This window comes from Colias croceus, chromosome 8 (assembly GCF_905220415.1).
Source record: "Colias croceus chromosome 8, ilColCroc2.1".
NCBI classification, from domain to species: Eukaryota; Metazoa; Arthropoda; class Insecta; order Lepidoptera; family Pieridae; genus Colias; species Colias croceus.
Genome location: NC_059544.1, coordinates 580,109 through 595,987, shown reverse-complemented (window position 1 = coordinate 595,987; position 15,879 = coordinate 580,109). Strand labels below are relative to the sequence as shown.

The following is a 15,879-nucleotide window of genomic DNA, read 5'->3' as shown; positions in this document are numbered from 1 at the left end:
CCAAGTATGTGTCCTTGGCGCACTCCCTATAAGATTTACCTGATAAGAGTTATCTTGCACAGGTTCATGCTCGTTGTAGACGCTGGCCACTTGTCGCGGGCTGCCCATCGCGTGTGGTGGAGTTTTGTCTATAAAAATAATAACATTTACAAATATATTTATAAAAAAATATGGCAAATGAATCGAATGCATCTATATAAACCATCATATCAATTTTCTTTTTTGTTAGAATTTGAATCAATATTCAGAGAACATCTCTCAAAAGATTAAATTAATATATTACCTCTTGGTTCTGATTTGATTTGTTGATCGCCGTAATTTCCTGAAAAATTACAAAATATATAAAATCTTCCCAAATAGTACATTATTATCAATATCACACAAGAATATAAAGTTATTGAGTATAGTAAGCATCTACAAAGGTATCCCCACATGGGGAAGCTTAAATTACAATAAAATTAACATTCAAAACGCAAAACACACAAAAAGTTACAGAAAACTACAACTAATTCATGATTTTTGGTATAAGAAGGTATAATATCTAAGAGATATCCTTAATTTCATAACAAAAACCATGATTTTATCTACGTCTAAAAGTAAAAAGCATGCAATAAAACTAAAAAATAGTCCCACACAAATAAAAACATGCATTTCATTGCTAATATGTATATGTGTGACATTAAAAAAAATACAACAGAAAACAACCATGCCGAAAAATTATCGCCGTACCTTTACAGAATTTTCTGGATTTCAGTACTTTTCTAGATAAATAAATGAAAAAATATACCGAATTATCTTTATTAGCATATTAATATAAATTCTCGCACTCAAGCTTTGACTATAGATGTATAAAAAGTAACAAATAATTGTATACAAAAGTTTAGTCGCAAAATTTTCTCGTATTTGGCATATTAAAACATAAGATACAATAAAATTAAGATGGAAGTTTTAGAAAAAAAATGAAAAATTACAAAAAATGTTGTACATTGTGAACGTTTCTATGCAGAAATAAATATTATGACTACTAAAAACTGTTCCTTATAAATTGCGATAAACATCTTGTATACATTTTACAAAAACCTCTTAAATTTTTTTATACTCTATAAAACTCTTCTAAATCTTAGACAAAAATTATTCTTATCAAGATATGTTTCCTTAAAATTACGTTACACATAATATATTTTAACGGGATTAATACTGGTAACGAAAAATCACGAGTATTGCATGAACCGTACAAAAAATTACACAATTCAATATAAATAACTGCATTTTTTGCATTTGAATAACATTTAATGCTACATACATCAAAATGCACACGTCTAGAACTAAGAAACAGACGAAACCCTATTTGGTACAGACATTTTTGGTATAGAGAAAACATTTAAAATAAAAGCACACATATGCACATTAGCACGAGACTACAAGTAAACTTTGTACTACGAGAAACGCATTAAATTAATATATTTTAATTAAGAAAAACTTAACATTTAATGTTCTAAATAAATAGAAAACAAAACGCAACAATTTGACTAAGCTAAGAATAAATTTATTTAAATACAAAGTATAGGATCATTATTTCACGTGGGACGAAAGGTTAGTTTAAACCTAATTATTGTTAAGATTCACAAAAAGTGATATACATACATACTAAATTTAACTTTTTCGTGACAAAATCTTTTTAAAAGAATTTAAGTAATAGGCATGACGAAAGATTTTGAAATCCTCTTCCATAATGTGTGTATACGTTTACTATACAAGAAAAACCCTATATTTCGGTAATATATTTAAATTTAACAAAGATAAAAGCCATTTTTCAAAAAATATTTATCAACTGTGCCAAAACAGCTCGGAGGTGTCATGGCACTCATGGCGTAAGCGTGACGTCACTCTTTAGTAAATACGTAATTATTTGTATGCATTGCGAAGAAAATTTAAAAAATATTGATTTAATATGTGTTAGGGATGCGCCGAATACCGAATACATATTCGGTATTCGGCATATTCGGCATCTTTTTCACTATTCGTATTCGGCCGAATTATTCGGTTTAGATGCCGAATATATTCGGTATGAGTGTTTCTACTTTCTTGGCTATAGAACTAAATAAATAACTTCATATTATGAATGATTTATGTCATACTAAACTGCGAAAGTCAAAGAAATCCTATGAAGAATGTGTTGAACCTAAGGTATCTACACTAATATTATACAGAAGAAAACTTTGTTTGTTTGATTGTAATGAATAGGCTCATAAACTACTGGACCGATTTAAAAAATTCTTTTACCATTCGAAAGCTACATTATCCACGAGTAATATAGGATAGGTTTTATCCCGGAAATTCCACGGAAACGGGAACTATGAGAGTTTTTCTTTGAAACCGCGGGCGGAGCCGCCGGCGGAAAGCTAGTATAAAATAAAACAATCATTACATTTCAAATGAACGTTTATTTTGTAAATTTACATCAACATAATTTAATCATGTTTATTATTAGCACTTAGTTAGTATTTAATATTTATTATACTTTAAATCCTGAAGTCTGAAGACAATGCTTTTAGTCCCAATAGAATATGAAACACGAAAAATAACACAATCACACAAATTACACTTAACTTTTGTTTTGTCATCTTGCATTTCATCAAAAAAGTCCCAAGCTCGCGATCTTTTACGTCCGCTCATGTTGCAAACACTAACTTAAAGTAAAAATATAAAAATTTTAATATTTTTTTGTTTTAATTTGTAACGTATTCGTGCGATGTTTCAACACAACTGAGACGGCACGGAGTGCGCGGGCGATATACGCGGGTGGCAGACGGTGAGGTAAGGCTCGCTCGCCACCGAGCCAGCAGCTACTTGCGACCCGTTAGAATCCGTTTACGCATCAAAACACATCAAAACATTGAACCGAATAATTCGGCCGAATATTCGGTTCGGTAAGGTGTTAACCGAATAGTATTCGGTATTCGGTTATTCGGTGAAACCACTATTCGGCGCATCTCTAATATGTGTTATAGAAACGAATTTCAAAGTTTATAAGTGGTGTGCAGTATTGCAGTGTGAATCCACATTAAAATAATGCTCAAAAATGTTTTAGTAATTATTTTGCGAGAAAATAATAAGAAATGATTGTATAAAGTTGGCGCGGAGAACCCCGAAACCACGTATTCGTGAATTCGCAATTATAATTCTGTTCTGATTCGATAAAGCATACGTGAAACAACAGAAAATAAATAAAAATGCGTATTCTCAACATATTCATAACAACAAAATACATCTGACGTGAGTTGTTTACTTAAGCGTGACGTCACGCGTGTTTTAGTCAAAATGGCCAACTGGAGAATTTCAATGTTTTATTTTATTGATAATCTCATTAATCTTAGTGTTTTTTAAGATTTTTAAGTCACTATATTGAATTTATTTATTACACATTTTCCCTTAAAAACACTAATACAATCATTTATGGATACTGTCGTCATGCCTATTATGATAAAGTATTTTTTACTGTAGGTTCACACGAAAAATTTTCCATAACGATTTTTTTTTTAATTTTGTCAACATTTAAAATAACTTTGACTATGGTAAAAACGGAATTTTTTAAACCACAAGAAATAATTTTTCAGCGAACCCTCAATAATAAGATTTTGCCAATATTTTTAATATACATATTATTTATAGATGTATTATGACAATTTGTACCAATTGCGCAATACTCAAAGAGAACTCAATCTTATATATAAAATTCTCGTGTCACAATGTCTGCATACTCCTCCGAAACGGCTTGACCGATTCTCATGAAATTTTCTGTGCATATCGGGTAAGTCTGAGAATCGGCCAACATCTATTTTTCATATGTACTACGGGCAAAGCCGGGGCGGACCGCTAGTTTAAATATAAAAAGATGTAACTTCAATGAACTATGAATTTTTAAATTTAATAGTCTAAAAATTGAGTACAAATTTGAGTAAGGCCATCTTAAGATTTAACTCAATAAGTCAATAATAATAAAAATTACTTTTTAAAAGTAGTGTTAATATTCCCCATTTATACGATTTGCGACAAATACATAAACCACATTAAAAATCAAATGGGCAAGGGAAAAATTTTGTGAATTTTCATATTTTTTATGATTGTTTATTGAGAATTTCACAAAAACATTTTCCCCTTTCCGCACATAAACAGTAGGTATGGTGAAGATCGATTATTATTTGAAAAAAACATTTTTTTTTTTCATTTTTGAAGAAGTATAACTTCTAACGCGTGTACTTATGTACACACACTCTTTTTTATACATATATCGATCGTCACGACACAAATAATTTCAACATTATCCCAAAACCATGTTATAGCACCATAAATAACATATAAATATAATAATAATCCCCAAAAAATGAAATAAATTTTCACCCCGTGTGAAACAACTTACTTTCGTCATATTGCATGAGCGAAGACAAGATTTTCTGTCGCTTATGCTTTAAGTATCCCGAATCTAGAACATTTAGATATAAATTATTATAAAATATTAAAAATTAATATAAAAATAACGGTTATAACATCAGTAATTAAAGAAATAAATAAATTAATATGACTTGAAAAAGACTAGACATTGAAATATAAAAATATTTAGACATTTTTAAACACATTTATAATATAGTGTGTTGTGTTGAATTGTGTGTGAGTGTGTGTGTATGTGTTTGTATTTCGCAATTAAATTTATGTTTAAATTGAATTAAATTAATAAATTGAGACTAGACATTATTAAGTACTTTTTTTTTAGTTAAACCCAAGACATCATAATAAGATTTGTTTCTAATGTCATAAGTGATTATTTTGTAAGATAGCTTACTTTTATCTAAAAAAGTGAAGTAATAAATTATCATATTAACTATTATTTGATTGATAATGGTCAAAGAAAGTAGATTTTTTTTAGAAATTAGCGTTTTAAAATAGAGGCTTTCCTTTTTTACAATTTTTAATAGCTTCTAATCGATTCAATTAAAAATACTATACAATAAGCTTTATTATGTATGACTTTTTTAAATCTTTTTGAGGAAATTAAGATCAATTCTTATCATAGAAAATAGTATCAGTTTATAAGAAAACCGATAAATTTTCTGTATCTAATTTTGCATATTTGAATCATTCAAAAATGCAATAAATTCCTTTTTCCATTAATTTGGCATTTCGGGCGGATTCTTGTTTTATTTTTTTACAAACTTTACTCTTATTTTGTTTATTTATAGTAATTGTGTTTAATATTACATGATATTTTAAATTGAGAAATGATAATAGCTCTTTTAATATGTGAAATTTATCTACTACTAGTTACATACTTTAGTCTGTAACTAACTTAATAATTTTCAATATATTTTGGGGCTTTAGAAAGAGTCTTTCTTTGGCTAACCAAAGTAACTAATTATTGAAACTTGTGGAGAAAAATTATCAAAAATTTCCCTGATAGTAAATATATTAAAAATAGGATTATTTATCATATTGCATTTTTAATGGCTGCAATTTTTCATTTTATTTATAGATTGGAATAATATGCAAGCTGGGGCACATATTTGTAGTATTTTATTTACTTTTCATTAGTTTTTCACAATGCTTTTCTGCATTTATATCTTTTATTTCTCTCTACAGAATTATTGATTTTGGAATTTACTGCCATCTACCGGCGAATAGTAGCAGCTTGTTTCGTCAAACTCCGATACAGTTGCGTGCGGGGCGACCGCCATGTACAAAGCGTAATGTTCTGCTTCAGTCAGATCTAAATCATCTTGGAGCTTTTTGAACGCAGACGCATCTAGAGCCAACACACTTTCAGCCACTAATATCGTCCCCCCATCCGTAGGAGGTATGGGGGCTAAACTGGCGGGGCGTTTTAACGAGTTTTGGGACGATTTCTCATCCACGTCCCCGTGTAGGGATATATGTGTGATACTGTCCGCGTAACTTAGCCCCGTTCCGGACGCGTTATCTTTTAGAGATGTATGGGAGATGGACGATTTGAATTTTGACGGTCGGATTCCGGACACGCTGCTAACCGATCGTCCGACCGGCTTGCTCTTGATCTCCTTTTGACCTTCGGATTTTACACTGGGAGCTGGTGATTTCTCCTTTCTTCTGAAGAGTCGGGAGAAGAAAGATCTCTTCTTGACTGGCGGTAGAGCCGGCTCGCTCCTGGCCATTGTCATTTCGCTTTTCGGCGGATTGCGCGTGACTGGTATTTGCCGACCCGGTTTGAGTATACTATTTACGGACGTTTGGCTAGTTTTGAACGCGTCGGTTGAAGTTTTGCGCACCCGTTTGGGGGGGAGTGGGGGGGCTCTTTCGTCATCCGTGTCTCGCTTTAGTTGCGTGAACTCTATGATTGGACCACGGTACGTTTGCACTTGGACGTCTTCATAGGGCTCCGGTTCCGCTATAGTTACCGGGTTTTTGAAGGCCAACTGCAGACTGGTATACGTGCCCGCATCGTTAAAATCATCTACATCGTTATCCACATCGTTCAATATCGTTACATTTTCCAACCGCGTCCTATTCTCTGAATAAATCTCATCTAACTCCGCGACTTGATCGAGCAGATCATTGAGGCTCTTTTCATTATCTAGTATACCGTTTGTGTGTACTGTATCTGTGACGTCATTGACGACCAGTTCATCGGAGGTGGAGGTGACCGCGGTGTCTGTATCGTTATGATCTGTGTGCATGTCGGTATCGGTATGGGTATCGATATCAGTATGGGTATCAGTATTGTTGTTGGTAATGGTATGTATTTCGTTATGGGTATTGTTATCGGTGTGGGTGTCGGTTTGTGTGTCGGTATCGGTGCGGTTGTTGTTGGGGTCGTGCTTGCGCAGCAGGTGCGCGAGTGCGGCGAGGTCGGGCAGCGGCTTGCGGGCGGTACCTTGGTAGTCCGGGATGTACTCGAACGGGACTGCGTTGCTGCGCGCGTTGTCCGATGTGCGCTTGAGTTGGATATACACCTGGAATATTATAGAAATATATTTATAGGAATGTTTTGTTTATAATTATTAAAATTTATGAAACAAATATAGATATTAATAGGAATGTTTTGTTTAAATTTATGAAACAAATGGACAGAAAAAGGTTTATTCCATCATCAACATAAATGTTTCAAACACTACAGAAAACAGCTAATTTGCAATTAAAAGAAAAACGTACTGTAACAAAATTCAAATGAAGCAAGAAAGATATAATAGGAACAAAAATATCAATTTACTTAATTTAACTATAGTTTTGTTATAGTAAACAATGAAAAAGGTTGTTATTATCTTTTGTTTCAATGAAACAAGAATTGTACTAACATTAGAATTCAGATACATTATAAAGTAGATTCCTAATGTTAATTATTCAAACAGATCATTTCCTGTTATGTTAAAGTTTAATAAATAGTTCATTAATTCATTGAAATATTTGCATTTTCATATAACGAATTATACGTATCTGTAAATGTATTAAGTTATAAGTAATACATGGGAGATGCGAACATTCTGTTTATGTATAACTGAATAAAATCGTTAGCGGGTATATCTATCTCTTTCCATCACATGTTAGTCTGACTGACTTTGCGCTCGTGTACGTGTGTACGCTAGAGCGTTTGTGCGTGTGTGCGTTTGTGCGCACGCGCGCGTATAAGAATGTTTCAGTAGGCGTATTTTTACGCGCCTATGTATGCATTAGAGCGTCCGCGCGTATTTATGTGTGATTGTGTACATTTTTGTTAGTGTGCGATTGTTCTTGCGTCCGCGCACATGCGTGTGTTTTAGTATGCGAGTGTCTGTGAATTGTGTCTGTGAATGCGTGTTTTTGAGAGTGCGCGTATGTGTGTGCTTTAGCCTGGTGTATGTCTGCGTATGCGTTTTAGAGTATGTGTGTGTGTATACCTGCACATGGTGCGTGGCGTGCGGGTTCTGGTAGGGCGGCGCGTGGAAGGCGATGGCGACCTGCTTGTGCACCAGCACGATGTTGGCGCTCTCCTCCCACACCACCGTGTCGCCCTCCTTCTGGAAGAACACCACCGCTATGTCCTCGCGGACCACCTGCATAAATCAACGGGGTTATAAAGCGTACATCTGCAAAATAGCTACCAGCAAGATCAAACAGCATCAAAAACACTTAACCTACTACAATGTATAATAATACTATAACCGTAACAGGAACGTGTCAGGATCGGAAAGCCACACGAAATGCTAGCTAGCTAGAATCCTTGAATAGTAAAATAACTAAGAACTTGAATTGGCACTAGACATAGAATTTGTATCACATCAAAATAAAATATTGTTAAAATTTTTCTATTTCATGCAAACATCAATTGTCAAAGTCTCGTAAGTCTGTTTTGTAAACACTTTCCAATCCCAATCCCTAATCCTACCTGTATTTCAAAAAGTTTTGAGCCAATATTTATAGTTCACAGCAACCCACCTTCTCACACAGCAGGAAGATCTCCGTGCCCCCCCTGGGCGTAGCGGAGCACTGACTCATGCGCATGATGACCAGGTCGCTCATGGCCTTCTTGTCGTATATGATGTCGGAGACGACGGGCGGCAGCGAGTGGCGCACCTTGCCCGTGCGCTCGTCCTGGATGAACACTTGGAAGCACAGCCGCACCGCGTTCAGGTCGATGCTTTGCGGCTGGTTGCGGTGACCGAACCCCGCTGTGGAGGGATAAGGGATTATTACGAATTACTTGGCATTCTTCGAGACTAATCTCTCCATCAAACTTTCCCACTAATTTCCCACTAATTCCCGTATTCGATTCAGTAACCAGAAACCGAATGTTGCGGGATAAGGGGTTTATTGCTGATTCTCTGGAAATTCTGGTGAATCAGGTTGGGTGGATTCACACGCTTCGTAATTTTTAGTGATGAAAAAATATACATAATCAAATACCAAATATCTAGGCATCTATTAGGAAGGCAAAATATTCTGGATGAATTCGAACAATAATACCCATAATCATGAATTAATTCAATCAAATACTTTTGACACAATCAAAATCCATCCTATCTTTTGTGTCTCACCATCTTTATTACAAGCAACTACAATTATTCATTCACGAGTAGGCTCACACAATTCCAATAATAATCCATCTCCATTAATATTTACTTGAAGTAGCAAGTCTATATTTGGATGTGGTTGGTTTACAATAAATTAATCAAATGTTTTTATTTGCAAATGGCTTGTTACAAGAACCATATTATTATAGACTACATCTTTACTGATTGAAATTTTGAGATAATTGACAGCTCAATTGCTTGACATCATCATATTTATTAATAATTGAATTAAAGAACAACCATTCAATCGTATAAAAACATGTTATCTGAAAAAATATTTGATTCTTGGAAATGCTCATTTTTAAAGACCGTATAGCTATCGCTAATTCTGATCTCTATTGTGACACAAATTATATCAAACAGGTGTTATTATAATATACTATGTGTATTATAATCGTAGAATTGTCCATACAGAAAAAATTATAGCTAATAATAGCGACAACTGTATTTGTTGGCACATCACGGCTACATTATTGAACAAAATGTTAATAAAATCGTGCACAGAGGTAGACAATAATAATATTCATGCTTATATTATCTTTAAGTCTAAGTTTCTCTAGGCACATTGCCAATTCTTAACAACTCTAGATGTCTTGAAGTAGTTTTACTTCTTCCCTTTCTAGGGGCCTTGAAGCCAGAATTAATAACTTGTCAAAACGAGAAAATTAATGAAACAAACAATGTTACACTTCATGTAGACTAGCTGCGACGCGTGGTTTCACTCACGGCCAATCCCGCGATTCACAACAAATAGTATTTATTTCTATAGCTCATATTGTGTTACCCTGATGTATAACCTATATTCCTGTAAACTTTCTTCGAAATCCGTCCAGTAGTTTTAACATGACGCACATAAATCCATACTTACAAACTATTGCGTTTATAATATTAGTATGATGAAAAATCACCTATTGTAAATCTTGGTAAAAACACGCCCTTACAAAAATCTAGTCGATGCCGAGGTTCATGACACAAACTTCTTATAAATTGAAAAATACTACTCATCAACGGCATTACAATGATCATTTTAACTATTATACAACAACAAAAAATAAAAAACTTCACGTTACTGATACAGTAAGAAAAACTAAACTGTGACGGTAACGAACGTATTTATTTTTACGCAGACAGAAAACTGTGCCAAGTTGAATAAAGTGTTATTTTTCTTCCGGAGTATGAACCTATGGACATTTTGTTTGTCATTAAAAATATCGTAATCATGTTCATTTTTAAACGGTTTGAAAAATCGGTTATTAGCATGTCGTATCGGAATTCTTAATTAAAATTCTCCTAAGTATCTAAAATATTCAAGCCGGTATATTTTTTAACAAATTAAAGAAGTTTCCCTGATTTTGGTTTATCAAATCGTAATTATATATTCCCATAAAGATAAGACCTACATGAATTTATATTTTTTGGTTTTTATGGCATTCAAATGCTTTATAAATATATATTTATAAAGAACTAGCTTTCCGCCCGCGGCTTCGCCCGCGTTTTCATAGAAAACCCCGCATAGTTCCCTTTCCCGTGGGATTTCCGGGATAAAACCTATCCTATCTCTCAAGTTGGATCAAACTGCACATGGTGTGTGAATTTTATTATAATCGGTTAAGTGGTTTAGGAGTCCATTGAGGACAAACATTGTGACACGAGATTTATATATATTAAGACTAGCTTTCCGCCCGCGGCTTCGCCCGCGTTTTCATAGAAAACCCCGCATAGTTCCCTTTCCCGTGGGATTTCCGGGATAAAACCTATCCTATCTCTCAAGTTGGATCAAACTGCACATGGTGTGTGAATTTTATTATAATCGGTTAAGTGGTTTAGGAGTCCATTGAGGACAAACATTGTGACACGAGATTTATATATATTAAGATAAGTGGTTTAGGAGTCCATTGAGGACAAACATTGTGACACGAGATTTATATATATTAAGATAGAAAAAAATTCGATCACGAGGCGGGACTCGAACCCGCAGTAATGGCGCGAAGGATGCGGGTTCGAGTCCCGCCTCGTGATCGAATTTTTTTCTATTCTTTATAAATATATATAAGACCTACATTTCAAATTAGTTTCACGAGACGATTTCGTACCACGATTTGGTTCTTCGGTCATGCGCCTATTACTAGGTATACCGAGAATGTATCATGGCCAGTTGGGTTCGGCAAGCGGGTGGAAAGCTAGTTTAAAATAAACGATTACCAAATTGGATTTCCATCGTTATCTTATATCCGAAAAGGTCAGCAATTCCCGAATAGCTAATTACAACTACGATATTTTTTTAAACTCTTCCTGAAGTACCCATTATATTATTATCATTACTTATGAAATACTTATTTAAGTACATTTCTGATTTTTTTGTAATGTGAACGTATGAACACAAATCAAAATCATTTGATGACATTTCGCTAAATAGGCGCCAATTTTATGTTTATAACCTGACAGTTATAACATTATGTGCGCAGCTACATTATGTATCAGCTATACTGTATGATGTATCTACCGACAAATTCTTATCAACACGTATCGAACTACCCTAGTGTTCATTCTCATAGTGACTAGTTAAATCTACTATCGACTGTCTCGATTTAACGATTGCTATCTTATCTTAAACAACAGTTTATGTACCTAATTATTCGAGAAGATTATTACATTACAATACTAAAAAATATGCTCGATCGAAATGGTCGGGTTTTAATACATCAATTTCAACTTCATCTAAGAAAAAAGTAAAAATATAGGAAAACATAAGATCCCGATACGAAATAAGGAAGCTTTTATTTTCTAGCTATTGCGAAATTTAACATGAACATTGTACATTATGCCCATCAAGTGATATATTCGAGATATTACTTTGTTAAAATAGAGAGTAGATCATGAAGGAAGTAAATTATAATTAACTAGCTTACCGCCCGCGGCTTCGCCCGCTTTGTCTAAAACCTAATAAATTATATATTAAAACCTTCCTCTTGAATCACTCTATCTATTAAAAAAAATACTTCATCAAAATCCGTTGCGTAGTTTTAAAGATTTAAGCATACAAAGGGACAGAGAAAGCGATTTTGTTTTATACTATGTAGTGATAGTGATAAATCATTTTTGAATTCCGAAAAAATCTCAAGATGCTCATAAATACAAGAAAGCACTACATTATTTATCAGCTATACCCAATTAACGACATCAAAGAATTCGAACGTTAATTAATCGCCCATATTGCAACCGGCGGTTAAAATTAAACAATGGTTAAGGTGACCGGGTTTCTGAAGTATTCCTGGTGCGCGCTATTTTTGTGCGCCGCGATCGAGATTCCTAAGCTGTGTGCTAATGTGTGATTTTCTATGTTATTAATTTATCTATTCTTGGTCTTAATTCTTCATTAATTTGACGAATAAAATACCGAAATGTATTAAAAACTTTATTTGCATACATTTGTAAACTCAGCTAAATGAATTTAAATATCACGTATCTTGTTTATGAGGAAAATTTAAAGAAAATTTTTGCATTTAAGAAAATAAAATTTATTCAAGAAAATATTTAGATTATTATGAATGAATGCAAAATTTCCTTTTAATTTAAAGTCAGACTTTTCCAATTTTTCTTTTATTGCAATAATAACGCGACGTCCTGCATTCAAAGTTATAGTCCCGGTGTCTTCTGTTTGAACAAAAATGTCCTTATTACATACATTTTTATTTTTTATCATTCGAGATTTTTTATACATTTTCTGCTATGTTTAAGTTTTATTTCTAAAAATGATCACGACGTTTATTTATTTACGTAAACTATACATATAATAAATCTGTAGAAGAGTCAATTCTGTACATTGAAAATATTGAAAAAATAAATACCAGGGGAGTGTTACTGGATCGATACCAAACCCAAATATGTGATTAAATAAATTTTTGTCTGTCTGTCTGTCTTTCTGTCTGTCTGTCTGTCTGTATGTGAAGGCATCACGTAAAAACTAACGGTTCGATTTCGATGAAACTTGGTATAATTATACCTTATTATCCTGGGCATAAAATAGGATATTTTTTATCCCGGAAAAAAACGTAGAAAAAAAATAAATCTTAATTTTTCTTAATTTCTCCGCGCGGACGGAGTCGCGGGCGGAAGCTAGTCTATAGGTATTATAAATAAGTAAGCACGATCCATAATTTATTCAGTGATTATTTAAGTATTGTTTAGGTTAAATTTGTATAAAATATGTGGGTAGTTAAAATAATTTACCACCCGGATTAATAACAAAGGAAGCAATTTCAGACACTACGTATGCAATATAATTATAGGAAGTGCAATTAATTAGTTTCAGAGAGACTTAAACAACATAAGATGAATCATCATTTTGAAATATTTCTCGTGTTATAATGATGAAAATGTAAATTCATAATGAGAATATTATTCCATCAAAAGATGTACCGATAGTAGTTAAATTGCTGGTGATAAAATACTGTCATAAATAAATCGTTTAATAACTCAGGCCCCTGAACCATAGACACAATAGAAAATCTATTGCGGGCCGCTTGGGGCTCAATGGGTTAAAAGCTTTTGCTCGCAAAGCTTTTGAACTGTTGAAAAAAAACTATGATTTTCGTAGTTTCAGAAATTACAATTTACAGATTTATTAACAAGCCCTTCGGCAATAGGTTGGTTTTATAGGTTGCATCGATATGACATAGTTTAATGAAATATTTGTGAAAAATTTCAACGGTGAGAAATATAAAAAAGAGTGTGTGTACACGCGTTAGAAGTTATACTTCTTTGACGTATGGAAAAATTACTAGAATATACAACTTAAACATAGTAATCAATTTTCATACCACCTAGAACTACCTTCATGCTGTTAAATTTAGGTGTCGGTGTGCGCGCGCATCGTAAAAATTCACACTTATCATTTTTCTCCATCGCGCCAAAAAAAGTATAACTTCAATAAAAAGAGGAAATAAAATCGAAAATATATTAATTAGGTTAATTGAAGTTCACCAGGTCATCAAGTAAAGAATAACAACTATCAAGTTTAAGTTGTAGCACGTAAAAAAATAAATAAACAAGTAATTGTTTTTTTATTCAATTGTTTATATGTCACGGACGTATAATGATGGATGATTTGCAATTTCATTTCGCAAGCCTTGACTAGGCATTGACATTGGATTCATAATAATCATAATAATCGCTAGTGCATCATGTACCTATTATAGTTATAATGTAGTTTTCTAGGAAATTGTGCCAAATTTTATGACATCATTTTCTTTTTATTATCTTAGCGTACCCGTAGATACTTATTGTAAGGGGTCAAGGATTACTGATTTTATTCGTGTTATAAGCTTTTTTAACTATATAAATTATTTTGTACCTAAGCCAACATTTCCTTTCACATTTATTTCAAAAACTTTCCTTCCTTTTCTTGTCATCTTTCCTACACAATTTATTTTAATTTTTCCATCTTTCCTTTCAGGGAAATGGGGTACCTACATTTTCCTATACATTTTACCCTGTTTCTCCCATAGCTACAAACTTCACATTTAGTTTGATCCGTGATTCACGAATGGCCTTGCTGAACCGCTTGCGGCTAATCGTTTACGATTTGTGTTATGATTTACTATTTATAGTTTATGCTGGTTTGATGGAAATATTTAGCTGGTTAGCGAGATTAATGCGAGATGTGAAGTGATTGGTAATGTATAGATTAAAACAGAATTAAGAGAGTTTTAAGAGGAAATTTTGGAATTAAGAAAATGATTGCATTTGATTAAATGTAAGGGTGTTTTGGAAAATAAATAACATTTGATTTCATGTAACAATACAACATTTGTATTCAATAATTTCCTTAATTGATATTTCTCAAAGAGAACAGGCCACAAAATAAACGGTCCTGAATGTGTTTGAACCTAACACGGAATGCGAATCATAATATACAAATTTCAATCCCATATTGTAATATTACCAAAAACAAAATAGATGTGACATATCCATAATGGACGACTTCATAGTTCATACTAAAGATGCGTGACTAAACATTTTTTTGCAGAACCAACTTTACGACCAATGTGCAACTGCCTTTACAACTAAAATGTAGGACCAACATTTGTTGATCCTAAATATATTATAGTGCCCATAAAACCCAACAATAGAGTTCTGCTTTGTATCGCAATGTTTTACGGTTCATAAAGTGATTTAGTTTATTGATTTGCTGCGTAACATGATCGATTTCTTGTTGTATTCTTTTTGTTAGTTTTTCACTATTATTCACATGTTACGTATGTAAAGTTATTGGAAATACCCTGCTTCGATAATAATATACAATAGATTCATATATCTATTTCGTTTAATGCTTCTTCAAGGTCAAAGGCGAACCTCAGATAAAAAAACGACCCCTAAAGGAGTAAAATAAAGGAAAGTAATAAGCATACAGGAAACTTTCAGAAAAAAGAACCTAAAATATACCTACTTAGTAAGAGAATAATGGAGTTTCTTGTCAAGTTTCAGAAACTGCTTCTCTAATTGTTATGCGACGATTACAAAGCGCTAAAAAGCCTTGTTTGTTAAGACGAACAGTTATCACTCTACAAGGGGTCAGAGGGGACTTTATTATTGCTTCTATAATTTACTTCATGCACTTGGATGTAATGTAGTTCTTTGTTGTTTTTTTTTTTAAGATTATGCAATATGATGATTCACAAGAAACAAAATAAGTATTTTTCAAAACAGTACTCATTCTTGAATGAAAAAGTGGAATTTGTTTATTAGGTATCTGCAACATTGTTATGTTATCAATATGGATATAATTAATAGTTGTTATTTCACT

General features: G+C 33.0%; 1 protein-coding gene across 6 annotated transcripts in view; it reads right to left on the bottom strand.

Annotated features, from left to right (window-relative positions):
• LOC123694073 (embryonic polarity protein dorsal-like) overlaps positions 1–15,879 on the bottom strand; it is a 42,542-nt gene that overhangs the window by 1,615 nt on the left and 25,048 nt on the right. For all 6 annotated transcript variants that reach the window (XM_045639375.1, XM_045639371.1, XM_045639372.1 and 3 more), the window contains 6 exons: positions 8,440–8,672; positions 7,902–8,057; positions 6,902–6,980; positions 4,421–4,483; positions 284–322; positions 40–128 (listed from right to left, as the gene is read on the bottom strand). In XM_045639375.1, coding sequence (XP_045495331.1) covers positions 40–128; positions 284–322; positions 4,421–4,483; positions 6,902–6,980; positions 7,902–8,057; positions 8,440–8,672 — 659 coding nt within the window. The remainder of the gene's footprint in view (positions 1–39; positions 129–283; positions 323–4,420; positions 4,484–6,901; positions 6,981–7,901; positions 8,058–8,439; positions 8,673–15,879) is intronic.